Genomic DNA, 13,876 nt, shown 5'->3' with positions numbered 1-13,876 from the left:
GCCTAAGTTTACTTAGGCTAAATAACAGTTGGTTTGGACTTGTGTAAAACAAGTTGAATGACCATAATTTGGATGTGATTCTTAGTATAGTAAGCCACCAAGTGGAGTGTAATGGAAATTCCTATGATGTTAATTTTTAGGCATGCGGAAGTTTTGAAGATTCTGACATATGATTCCGCTAACTCTGTTAGGTGGGTTAACAAAGGTGTGTATTATAGAGCCTAAAAATCCCCTTTTCCCTGCAGTGCCTCCAAGGGCTGTAGTGCTTTAAGCTAGAAGTCTCATTTCATCGTGGTAGAAGAATGCATGCATGCCCTGTCCTTCAAAACAATGTGCAGCTGTCTTACTCTATGCCCAACTGACGATATGCCTAAGAAGAGGGAAGAGCAGAAATTAATTTGCATGCACCCAGTATTTTCCAAATTCCTTAACACATAGTTAGAATAATGTAATCTCTTCTAATGGGTAGCCTTTCAGCATTAGGATGAAACATAGCACAGTAAAAATTAGTCAGATGAGCAGTATTGTTAAGCATCTCCATCTTCCATTGAAATATTGTTTATGTAAGGAACGTTCATCTACCACTTCTGGTATGCATCAAGAGATGTGAATAAAACAGTCTTTTTGACTTGGAAAAATATCAGATTAAAAAGTGAATTTGTTTAGAAATATCTTTAATGAAAGCTTTTTAACAGTTTATCTGCTCATAGCTTCCTAAACCGTAAAAAGCTGAAGCAAACTGGGTGGGTGGGAGCATGCATGAGTGAAAGATCTTTCTGGTTTGCTTATTGTGAGGAAACTGGTGTGATGAGAATTTGAACTATAGAGTTTTCTTTCACCAATATTATTTTTGCTTAATAACTCAGTGGCTACAGCATCATAACTAGTTACATGGATTCCAAGTTATCCTGTCACGAATAACTGGGCAACTACCGCAATATGCCCCTGCATCAATTTTAATTATTGCCTAGTCTTGTGAGGCCTCTCCTTGAGATTTAGAATTACTGTGCTGTAGCACTGAGTAAGAGAGCAAAGGAAAAGGCATGTTTTTCCTTTACTGAAAGGATTAAATTTTAGTAAAATGTTTCAAATACAGCTACTAAGGAAAAAGTTGTGGCTAAAGCCCTGGTCTGCTTCTGAAACATGTAAATGGAGGCGTGGACACCTAATTGTGTAGGAATGAACTGTCATGGGTAAATGGAAATGTATCTGCTTTTAACAAATTGACTTTCTTTGGAAAAGAACATATATATACTGGAGCTAATCAGGCTATAAAGGAGACTAGGAGAATCAAGAAATTGGTAGCTGTAGAGCGGATCAAAGCTATCGAAACTGCTTTAATATCACCTGCATATATACTACTGTTCTTTTTCCCAGCTGTATAGCAGTTACCTGTCCTACTTTCAGACGTGCCAAGTGGTGCATTTGAAAGCACTACTTAAATGTCAGCTTCCGTTTATTACGTGGTATGTGTTCTTTTTAGGCTGTTCTCCAAACACATAGTTTGAGTCATTCAAACAAATTCGTTGAAAACATACTTGCAGGGTCAGTTGTGTTCTCCTGGAGCACAGGGGCAGCTTGAGAAGATGTTGAGTTGGGATAAACTCTGAGGCTAAAATACCTGTTTTCTTTCAGGAACATTATAGAGGTGAAGCTTTTGGAAAAGCAATAGCCAGTGTATAACTAAATGTGTTTGAACTCAGTTTGTATTGTAAAATTGTTCATTTACAACCTGTGTCCAAAGTTAACGGAGGCCAACCTTTTATTAAAAATTCTAAGTCTGTACCTTGTAATTTCCTCTAGGCTTGGTGCAGCTCGGAATCTATAGATAGCTTGCACAGTGACGGGTACAGCTTAGCTGTTTACTGGTTTCTGGATGGAAGAGGCCTTCATAATACATAGCCACGCTACTGCTAAAGAGTAGATGAAAAATGGCTGTACTTGGTCGTGCAGTGAGGAAGAGTCTTCGTGTTCCTTGAGTACATCTAAGTCCGTATAAGGTGCACAACTTAGGAATGGGATGTATCTTACAATGGGATGTATCCATTTAATTATTCTGTTTTATTTATAACAAAGAATTTTACAGCCTGTGCTATTTGTACTTGGCAACATACACTTTCTAATGTAGGTAGACTTTTAAGATGTAACAAGTAGTTTACAGTGATAAAACCTTACGGAAAACCTAGAACATGGTGTTCTATAAGCATTTGAAGGGTAGTTTTTCTTTAAGAAGACTATTCAGAAGTGTTCACAACAGTCTAATGATCTATTTTGGGTTTAATAATCCTATTTTAATACTCTTTTAAATCTGAATGTACTTGTAGGCACACTTAAATGGAAATAATTCACAAAGTGATGAATTCCGAATTACTCAGTAGTGGTACTTACTCTTACCTTTGCGATTTTATTTTTTTTTTTTTTTTTTTTTTTTTTTTTACTTTAGAAAGAAATAGTAGGATAGCCATAGTAGGATTGCCATAGAGCTTTGGCCTGTGTAAGCTTCTCTGGTTTAGACAAGACGGTAAAGCAGTCCTACTTCTAGCTTCATTGCTAGATCCCTCCTAGGGAAGGGGTGTAAATCAGTGACTGCTAAACCTAGGGCCATTTTTCATCTTGAGTTCCTCACTTCCTTTGGGATCTTAGATTCTTTGTCATGGCTGCTTTGGCCAAGATCATTATTAACTGTCACATTACTGGTCATTTCTTCTGTAAAAATGAGTTGCAAGTCTAGCAGAGTTTTCCTGTATTCAGCTTATCCACCACTTCAGTCAGATATGTCTTCCAGGTGCCATACAAATCTCTTGGGTTGCTTGTGTGCTACCAGGTTGTATTTCTATCAGATATTGGCTAATTGGTGGGGTTTTCTGTGAGAACTAAGGCCTGTGATTGCGCAGCATTTCTACTTGGATTTTTTGAAGGCTTCACCTACTTACACTTGACTGGAGAGTCTGTGACAGATGTTCCCCATGACGTTCCTCCGTTTAAATCCTGAGCCATGAATTTTCATTTGTCCTGTAGCCCGTTCCACACTAAACCTCCATTAGCACAAGTTCTTTGCATAAACTGTTGTCCGTGACTGTCTCACTTCTTCTTGCTTACAAGCTGGTATCTATCCACTGCACTTCTTCGTTTGTGTGTTATCTCACCATATCGCGTGCTCCCAGTGAGATCACTGTGTGTTCTGGTTTCTCATCTGTTGTGCTTGCTTCCTGTGCTGAGTGCATTCTTATACTGCTACTTAGGATGTCTACCCTCTTCTACCACTTTTTCAGGGAGACAGCAAGATCCTCACTGTTATGTTGCCCCGTGCATTTACCTTCTCTTCTATTCTCCCACTTTCTGGCTTCCGGTCCCCCTTCCCTGACAGACATAGTCTGAAGCCCTCCTATGAGCAAGCCTTTTAACAATGATGATTGGCATTATCAAATAAATCCTGTCTTTTCAGCACTCTTTCTTAGAGGCTCTTAAGACATTAAGAGCTGAAGCCATGTAGTAAGATGTTGATCCACATCATCCTTCCTGCAGCCATGTAGTAAGATGTTGATCCACAGGAAGTGTTTACTCCTGTCACAGCCTTTGCCATGGATCGACACCTGGCCCCTGGTGTCATTCATCGTAGCCGCTGGGCTCCTGTAGTTAGCTTTGATTCTGGTGAGAATGTCCTTTGGCTGTATCATGGTGGCCACGTAGATGGACACAAATGGTAATGTTGCTACAGCCAGGTGAGCTGTAAGAGTTTCTTTGCAATCTCCCGGGTTTGGACCATGATCAAGCAACAGAGTGTTCAGGACAGCCAGTCTGGCTGCTTTGTAGAAGCTTTCATCTCCGTGGGAGTCTGCAATTACTGTCACCCATTGCTTCCTTTTAGTGACAGTGCTGTGACCCATGGTTCAGGCCTAGATGCCAAACCTGATGGGAGCCATTGCAAGTTAATAGACCCATCTGTGTTTCTGTTCAGTTTGGAGCTGGAAAGTGTCAGGGCTGAAGTAACAGTAGCTTTGAATGGTAGTTTGTAACCAAGGAGGTAGCCAGGCACCCAGAGACATGAAAAATTCTGTAAAATTAACTTAGAGCAGATTTGGTTTTTTATTGGTGAATGACAACAGTTATAAATAAAGTATATTTCTACCTAGTTTCTGTAGGCTTTTCAGGTTCTGAAGAGTTCCAAAACTGCTGTTACCAATTGCTTATGCATACTGTCTCATGAAGCGAAACAGATTTGTTGAAATGTCCGGGTTCAGGTGGTTGCATTGTATGAAACAGTGCCAGCAGGTATTCCATCAGTAGCTGTGCAAGAAATAAAATGTAACTTCCTGTTCAGGCTAAATTAAAATCATAGGAATCAATGATCAATCTGCAGTAGCAGAACTTCATAGAAAATGGCACAGTGTGGAAGTGGTACACATCTATTCTGGCAAGACTTTAGAATAAGGAGTAGGAAGAACATTCTTTGTATATTGTTAAGTTGTACAGATAAGCTTTCCTTTAAAAGAAAGGATCTGGTATCCAAATGTCAGGAAGCAAATAATAGAATCATAGAATGGTTTAGGTTGGAAGGGACCTTTAAAGATCATCTAGTTCCAGCCTCCCCCTGCCATGGACACCTCTCAGGCCCCTGTTGTGGCTCTATTGGGAAGTTACGGGCAGACTTATGAGGGAAGTGTATGATTTTTAGTGTCTGCTTGGGCCTTGGATTTTTGCTTTCTAGTTTTTGTAGGTTGTTTTTTAAAAGTGTATGTATATATGTTTCAGAGGACAGTGCTTTTGTCAATTTGTGTTCTTGAGTAGGACTTGATTTCAAAGAAAAGTGGAAAATTAAAATAGAAAATACATTTATAGCTCAAATCATATGTTTATAGCAAGTATAAGTATAATAAATTTAGTTTAATAATATAGACATAATTCATATTAAAATTATAGAGTAACACAAAATTGAAAGCTGTTTTAATGAAATGTGACTTGTCAAGCTGACATCTCCTCTGTATTAAGATAGCTTCACCTGTCTGTGTTAGGATTTTAATATATTATTTAACATAGTACTTAAAATATAGTATATATTCATCTTTATTTGAGCGTAGATACAGTCTAAACCAAAAAGTAAATGTCATTTTTGTGAGAGAACAGTATGTTGTTGCCTTAGAGGCCATCACAGCTGATAAGCAAATTTCATGATGCTAGATGTTCTTTGTGGATTGTAGCTAGTTGTTTCCTGAACACATTGGTATCTTTAATGTGGTGTGAAGATAAACTAATCTTGCAAAGTACTGCAAAATAGCTACATAGTCATATTCAACAGCTGTCTATATTAGAATGAGAGCCTTCAAATGCTGCTTTGAATTATCCTCTTAGTTGAAAATAAGCTTATTCTTTGGAAGGAGAAAAGAGGGGATGCTTGGAAACTGTTCCTGTATTTCACAAAACTTTGGTTATATTGATGATGTAAATTTTCACCATATTTCATCCATTGTCATGTGTGTCCTCTTCTGTTTTTTTGTTGTTTGTGGATTTCGGTTTGTTTGGGTGTTTCTGTTTTTATTTTTTGAGGTTTTGGAGTTTTTTTTTAATCATTTGGTTTGCTCTGTCTCTCTTCTCCCTTGTTATAGTTCTTGATTTTACCAAATACCTAAACAGAGTAGCTGGTAAATCTGGATAATAATTGGATTTATCTAATCCTCAATTTCAAAACATTTTTGTATATGGGAAGCAAAATAATCTTTCTTTTTTATATTTGTAGAAATACTAGCCTACTCAGATTGTATAGTTTCAGGTGGTCATAAATGAGAAGTTATTGAAAGTTCCCCCCAATTCTAATTCTCAGTGTAATAGAGAGACTGCTTCGCTTGTGTAGAGCTATGAGGCTAATCCTCCCACCTTTTAAGATTCTGTGGTAGTTATTTTAAGTCTAATGAGGTTGTTGGGGCATGGCTTAATAGGCTGATTGTGTGCAGATGGCAGTTGCCTTATTTTTATCTTCTAATTCTGTTGAATAGTAGTAGAGTGGAAAGAGTAAATACTTGTGTGATAAATGTAACAATTTTTTTAATTGCTCCTAGAATTTGAGAATGCTCATTGCCAGTGTTCTTGAAATTGCTTTCTTTTAAGAAACTTTTGATTTACTGTTCTTAATGTTTCTTTTGTCTCCAGGTTTTGAAAGTATTTTAGAAGGGCTTTATGGACCAAGGCTACGAAGAGACCTCAGTTTATTTGAAGGTAAATGAGCTAGTATTTAGTGCAATTACCCTAGTTTATTAGTTTCTCTTTTAGTTAAAGGTAGTTTAAAGTATGTATTGAATTCTAAAAAGGAAGTTTTCAGATGTTTTTCTTTCTCATGTTTATTTCGTTGTGTTCTTGCCAATACTGTGCTTAGGTAAAATGGGGGTAAACCAAAACCTAGGTTTTATTCCTATGCAGAGAAATTTTGGATTAGCTAAGCTTTCCTGAAAAGCTCTCATGAGAATAGAATAGTGCATTCAGTAGTATTCTCTGGAATAGTGCATCTCTGACTTCATTTTTTGAACAGCTTTTAGAAAGGGGGAAAAAAAAGATACTGTGCTTCCTATTTACATTAATTAAGAAAAAGAAGGTAATGAATACAAGTTCAGTTGTCTTGTAGTGGCCAAGAAAATTTAAGCTTTTTATTTTTTAATGTATCTTTATATATATGAAATTAATTTTATATATAATATATATTTTTAAATTAAAATTTAATTATATATATATGAAATTTATTTTTATATAAAATAAGAGTGTATATATATAAACATATTTTCTGTTACCCTTAAGACCTAACGTTATTCCAAATAGACTTGGTTTTGCTAGGAGAGTTGCCAGTAACACCTGAGGCTTTAGTTACTTAAATATTGAAATGATTTATCAGTTTTTAACAAAAGTAGAAAAGGAGAATGCAGCTGTGAAATGTTGGAAGAAGTGTTATGTCAAGTTAATTTTCACAGCTTTAGAAAAAAAAATTTTCTGTTATTGAACCTTCAAAATGTTCCATTTAATTTCTTAATTTATTTTCTGAGAGTGTAATTTGTAAAGCATGTAACTTACACTGCAAGTATGTGAGGCAGAGTGGCCTATATTAAAATAATTTTGGAAGGGTTGCTTTAGCTTATGTGCTTTTTTTTCCTCTTCATATTGTGCAAGTTTCTTGTCCTGTATCATATGCAAAACACTATTTTCAAGGGAAAGTGGAAGAATTGAAATACTACTGTACTAATGTTTTAAGAATATCTTTTGTCACTAAAACAGCTCTAAGCATGCCACTAGTTAGACTTAAAAACATTGAAGAAATGAGCAAATTTGGGTTAAAGCTTGTCTTTGTGAGTGGTACTTGCATCTGCTGTGTACTGTATATTCTGGTTATAATTCCAGTGAATTGCTGTGTATTGGGCTTTATACTTACTACTGATTAAGCTTTATTGTTCTTTTGTGTTAAAGAATTTACAGTTGGAGAGAAAATTAAGGACACTTTTTTTTTGCTTTTGTATAACAAGGCAGAAAGTACTGAGCTAATGGCCAGAATATAAATGTTACATTTAGAAGACCGTGATGATATGCAATAAGGTGTTACTGCTCCTTTAGAGTTCCTGCATGTATATATTCCTGAGCTGTCTTATGGGAAAAGTTTGAGCTTATTTGCTTTATGTCTGTTAGTAATGTGCCTGAATTCTTCAGCGATTTCTATGCTTGACACATCTGTAAAATTGATTTTTGCTTTTGGAACCACTACAGAAGGGATGGAGTGTTATATTGGAATGCCCATCTTACCTTGCTATTTTTTATTTCATTTTTATAGATAGAGCATCTGTAACTTCAGTAATCCTGTTTGAAATTGCCACGTTTGTTTCAAACACAGCAAAGGTAGACTTTATTGTAGAGGATGCAAGGCTATTTCTGATTTGAGGTCTGAATTGCATTATAATGATTAATACGGAACTCTTGAATAAAATTTCCACTGTCATAACGTAAATGCCACTTTGCACTTTACAGATAATGAAGTTAAGACACAAAGTAGATAACTTGCATTAGTTAACAAAATATACAGTTGGTGGAATCAGAACACAAGTTTTTAGACTCTTAGCAACGTGCCTAAATAGCTGCATATTGGAAGGTGCCTATTTTTCTCATCATAACCACTGAACCAGTACTGTCAATATGCAACATTATACATGATTAGTAAGAGCGTGCATATTTCTTTCAACAAACCTCAAGAATTTATATGGCTTTCTTATCTAGAAGTGTGTGAGAATCAATTGAAATAAATACTGCCTTGCTACAGTAGCTTTTTTTTCTCCTATATTGTTGGGTTTATGTATTGTTTCTAACATGAAAGGAAAGAGTCATGTGAATAAAATGTAGTACAAGTGTGTTAGTTTATATATTTTCTCCTTAGCTCTGTATTGTATTATGTTCTGTCAAAGTTGGTTGAGAGAACAATAAATCATAACAACCAGTTTAAACCATAAAACATACTCTTCAGTTTTACTAGTGTTTTTTTTTTACTTTTCAAAGAAAATATCTTGTAAACCTCAAATTATCTTGCTGAGAAGCCAAACTAAGTAAACTGAAACAGTCACCCATAACAACAGATGGGTAGTTACCTGACAATGGCATGATTTTTTTTTTTAGTTATCTTGAAATTCCTATATTATGTATATATAGGACTTGTATTGGGCTTGCTTAAGTGTGGATCTCATCACTTCTGTGCATTTAGCACCGGGTTTTTTTTTTTTTTTTTTTCCTGACTGCTTTCACAGTGCAGCTCCTTGTTGCAAGGGTGTCAAGTTCTGTTTCTTGGCTTCTGACCTGGGTCATGCTCTGAATGTGCTCCAGACTTGTGTCATTGAATCGCTAGGGCATTGTAATCCTTTATGTATACCTGTTTTCAGCTAAATATAATTACGTGGAACTTGCTATGCTTTGCATTCTGCATATGGATATTCAACTGAACTTTAGAAAGTTTTTCCTCTAATCATCTGATATGTGTATATTTTCTTTTTTTGAGCTCTATGCTGGGGTTCTAGTCTGTTATAGACAGAGGAAAAAAAGTGTCCTGTGGGAGAAAAGTAACTCTCTTATCATTCTCTCTCTCTCTGTCAGGAAAAAAAAATCTCTTTATTCATAATGAAGGGCATATTTACAGATGTGTTTTATTTTTCTTTAGATTGTTCTGGAATATCTGTTCATATATAAAGTAACAGGATGGAAAATTCTCTTAGAAACAAATCTCTAATATCATTCAAGTTTTATGAAATTAAAAAAATGGAGAAAACACCTCAGATATTCTAATGTACTTACTAAGCAGCAGTAGTACCATATAAAAAGGAAAGAGTAATTTGTTCAGAATTGTGACAAATAGCTGGAAACTCTATAGAGAAATTATTATAATATTGCGGAAAATAGTGGAAAGTAAGGGTTGGATTTTTGAAGCTATCTCGTATTTAGATTTACTAGAGAATTGGCTCACATTTAAGAGATAAGCATGGAATCTGTTTCATACTACAGATGTCTGGTTTTGTTTAGTTCAGCATGACTTCTTGGGAAATATGGTTGGGGGAAACAAAGATGTAAATGGCTTAAAAAAAAAAGATAGTTTTAATATAAGCTCACTGTTTTATTCTTAAAAAATGGAAATGAGTTTAACAGCTTTGTACTAAATGACTTTGGTTTCAAGTAATCTGTACCATGCTTAGTATTAAAATGCTCTTTGCACAGTCTTAACGGCTTTTTCTTGTGGGCTGGCGAATGTTGTAAGTTGTCAGTAAAACCTTTCACCAGCTGACCCCGAGCAAGATAAAATGTGGAGGGAAGATGATCATGATCCTAAACTGAATGCAGCTAAAAGAAAGCTTATTCTAATTAAAGTGCCATCTGTGCCTCTGATCTTTCTGAGAGTACAGTTGTCTGTCTGTAGTTAAAAACTAATAATGGTCTCAGTATTTCTGTGGTGGTGACCTGAGACAGTTGGGTGCCTGGCATTTGACATATCTGGTATACACCTGCTATCCAATGGCGGTTTTCCTTAGCTCACTGGCATACTTATTGTGTTAAGTTGTACACAGTTTATACTTCTTTGAATAAATTTAGTGTTACGTGCAACTGGTGTTTCTCAAGGTTTGGTTTTTGGGCGACATGCAAGGTTTGCTCTCTAGTCAGACTTTTAACAGTGGAACTTCAGGATTTAAGGCAGGAGCTAATTTATCTGAAAACATAGCTGTCTTGGAGTTATGTGCAGAACCCCAACATAGGGAGAATTTATTGTGGTTGCTAGGAAAACTATGAAAATGTAAATTTGCTCCAAAAGAATAGTCTAGGATTTTTTTTGTCTGTGGATGTCTTAAAGAAATAGCTCTAACAGGCTGCTGAGACAGCTAGATTAATTCAGCAAAAATAACTCCTTGTCTTGTCTTACTGTCCAGTCAAGAAGCATCCCATGTCTGGTTTTGATTATCAGCTGTCCAACCTGTCAAAACTGGTGGTGTGCATCCCTTTAAGTATTTAACATGTAATTAATACAGAATGCTGTTCTAAATTAACGTTTGAAAGCTGAGTAAACTAAATTTAAATAATACTACAGGGTTATTTGGGTTATGTCCACTCTAAGAACCTCATTTTTTCATATTAATTATATTTCTGATGGTGTCTTTGTGATGTGCCTAAGAAATAGTAAAAACTCAACAGATGGAGCGGGGCAGGGGAGGAGGGAGTCGGACACTGGGAAACAACCTTGCAGACAGCAAGATCAGAGAAGGAAGAGGGGAGAGAAAGTGTTCTGGACACCAGAGCAGGGGTTTCCCTGCAGCTCGTGGAGAGGACCATGGAAAAGCAGGTAGAACCTGCAGTTTGTTGACGATCATGTCAGAACAGATACCTACACCGAAGCCCTTTGACGGCCCTGTGCTGGAGCAGACTCCTGGCAGGAACTGTGGGCCTGTGGAGTGGTCCCTTTCTGAAGGATATGTCCTGTGCAACAGACATATGCTAGAGCAGTTTGTGAAGAACTGCAGCAGCGCTGGTGTGGTGGTGGTGTTTAGTTTGTAAGGACATGAACTGGAGATGAAAGAGTTGGAGAGGACCTTGGTGGTGGTGTTAATCACGTTCATAATCACCTGCGAAAATGCTGCAGCTGTGATAGACTGGTGCACAAGGAGGATACTGTAGGAAAAGTACTGCCAACTGTTTAAGGAAGGTTGATGTAAATGTAAAAGAAAAGCACTGTTGAGATTTTTATCACCTGTGTTCAGGAAACAGATGTTCAAGTGAGAATGGTGCTGGAAATCCAGATGGGATTTAATCTTAGGAGAGAAAACTGAGTGGACTAGATTAGCTTAGCAAAATGAAGTATAAAGGTGGTGTAGTGGTATTCTCTATAAATACGTCAAGGTTCTGAAGAGATGGGGACAATAGCTGATTAGGTATAAGAACAATGTTGCCACAAAAGCAAACTGCAATAGTGTGCCATGAGTGAATTTAAAGAAGGAATTAGAACTATAACTTTAACTATTAGCACAGTTGGATTGGGAAAAGCTTTAAAGCAATTGGTGCCTTGGGAAAGAGGAGAGTATATGGTGGAAAACTTTAACTTTTGAAATGGAGCTTAATAACTTTAAAAAAAAAAATACGTAGCGTGTTCACTAGGAGAAGACTGGCTTGATAGAGGCAATTTGTTTGAGTCTTTTATTCCCTCAAGACCATAACATGTCTTCTGAGAAAATATATAAAGTTATTTCAAAGTTTTCAGAATAAATCAGGTGCTACCAATGAGGACAGGGTTTTGGTTTACCTGTGGTGTTGGTATAAAATAAGTTAAACTATTGTATGTACAAAGCATGTAGCTCAAATGAAATGAGGAGTCTGTATCCTAATTCATAGCTTAGTTTGCTACAAGTTTGCATGCTTTAGTTAAAAGGAATGACTGGAATTCAGAGCTTTATTTACAGTATTCAAGTGCCTCTGAATAGGTAATCAGTTGAAATGTATGAGTTCACCTTTCCTTTTAAGAAAGGTGCCCTCTGCTCTTGAAGGCTGAACCGTGTCAGCGAGACAAGACTTTGGAAATACCTGAAGCATTGACTACTACCTGCTACATTGTACCAATAAATGCATATTAGATTGTTATGGAATTTATTTAGGACATTTATGGGATGGACTTTGTTTACAAAATTCATTTTTACTTGTTTAAAACATCTAGCTTTTTTTTCTTCTTTTAAGACTGTGAGCCAGAAGAGCTAACTGACTGGTCTATGGATGAGAAATGTTCCTTTTGTAATTTACACAAAGAAACAGACAGTGTAAGTATGAACACAATATTGAGCATGACTCCCCAATACACACTTCTTGGTATAAAATTAAGAATTGGAGAATTGAATTTTGCGAATAAGTTAATGCTGCATTTTGACTCAAGGTAATTTGGCTATGAGAGGGAGTGAGGTGGTTTGGCTTTGTAGTAAATACCTTTTCAGTGGTTCTTTTTCACTCAGTAGCTCAATTTAATTGTATATTTTATTACAAGTAGGCTTCTAAAAGTCATTAAAATCTTCATATATTTTCTAGGATCGTGCATCAGTTATCGGTTCTTCACAGTCAACGCCTACAGAGGAACTGTCATCTCAGGGCCAGTCCAACACTGATAAGATTGAATGCCAAGCAGAAAACTATCTAAATGCACTCTTTCGAAAGAAAGGTAATATAAAACATGTCTTTTATATTAGGAGGTATGACTCAGATCTAGAACAATGAAATTATTTAGGGTTGGTTTGGGATCCTTAAGTAGTTTTATTTATCTGCTGTTTCTATTTATTACTTTGATTTTTCCTTAATTGTTTACTTATTTGAAACACCAAATGAAGTACTAATCTTACTTGCCATTGATGCTAGTCCTATCGCAGTTATTCTCTGGAATGTCTGTTCTTTTTCTTTTTTTTTAATTTCTTTTTTTACGCTGAGCTTCTACTTCGTTTTCATGTCAACTAGAGATGCCATTCTCTGAAATTTTAAGCATTTAAACATTTTTGGTTCCTATACTTTCTTTTCTAGTTTTCAGCAGGAAGACCATTTTAGGTGAATATGTCTTGCAAATTACAAAATGGTTCTTGAGATCTTCTCACGCAAAAGCTGCTGCTTTAGATACATCCAAGTCAGAGGTTGTAAATTCTTGTCAAAATATAGTATTTAGTAGTAACTTGTTGATTCTTTTATTCCCCCTTTTTTCTTTTCCTGTGGCACTCAGCAAGTTATAGCTGTACATGAGTGACTGACAAGTTGGCTTGACTCATGTAGGTTACTTCTATGTTCACTAGCAACAGCAGCAAAAATACTCATTTTCTTCCTTAAATTTCTTTGTAAGGAATGTGAATGCAGCTCTATTCAGTAACTTCAACTTCCACAGGTTTTTCTGGGGTTTAGTAAGTGTAATTGGGTGTCAAAATAGCGGAGTATGACTAGGGTGATATCCCTCTCTTTTTAAACAAAGAATTGGAGACATTTTCTTTCTTCATGAAAAAAGAAAAAAGCCAGTTATTTTTCTCCCCTTTACCTTGCTGCAGCAGTAAAAGATTACTATGCCTTTGAACATGGGGTGAATGAAATTTTTATTTTTATAGTGGTCTTCTGTCCAGCCTGTGTTTGGCTTAGGGCTTTAAAGAACTTTGAATAGAGTGCAATAGTATTTTCAGTCAGTCTTTCCTTGGCTTTCTTAAAAAGCAACTGTTTTCCATTTGAAATAAAAACTTCAGTGAAGCTGCAACGTCATTGCTTCTGAAATTATTACTGTATTGTCATCACAGACAGAGTTGTATGGCATCTCCCTAAGGCAGGTATTTTAATTCCTTCAAATTTCTACCTTCTCAGATCTTTCATTTGTCTTGTGGTA

At 36.1% G+C, this 13,876-nt stretch overlaps 1 protein-coding gene across 10 annotated transcripts in view; it reads left to right on the top strand.

Moving 5' to 3' along the window:
• Positions 1-13,876, top strand: part of LCORL (ligand dependent nuclear receptor corepressor like) — an 82,610-nt gene that overhangs the window by 21,047 nt on the left and 47,687 nt on the right. For all 10 annotated transcript variants that reach the window (XM_054064991.1, XM_054064993.1, XM_054064997.1 and 7 more), the window contains exons 2-4: positions 6,145-6,210; positions 12,217-12,296; positions 12,559-12,688. In XM_054064991.1, the coding sequence (XP_053920966.1) occupies positions 6,145-6,210; positions 12,217-12,296; positions 12,559-12,688 (276 nt within the window). The remainder of the gene's footprint in view (positions 1-6,144; positions 6,211-12,216; positions 12,297-12,558; positions 12,689-13,876) is intronic.

Source organism: Cuculus canorus, chromosome 4 (assembly GCF_017976375.1).
Source record: "Cuculus canorus isolate bCucCan1 chromosome 4, bCucCan1.pri, whole genome shotgun sequence".
In the NCBI taxonomy this organism is placed as follows: Eukaryota; Metazoa; Chordata; class Aves; order Cuculiformes; family Cuculidae; genus Cuculus; species Cuculus canorus.
Note: the sequence above shows the minus strand (reverse complement) of the source record. Positions and strands in the feature narration are given on the sequence as shown.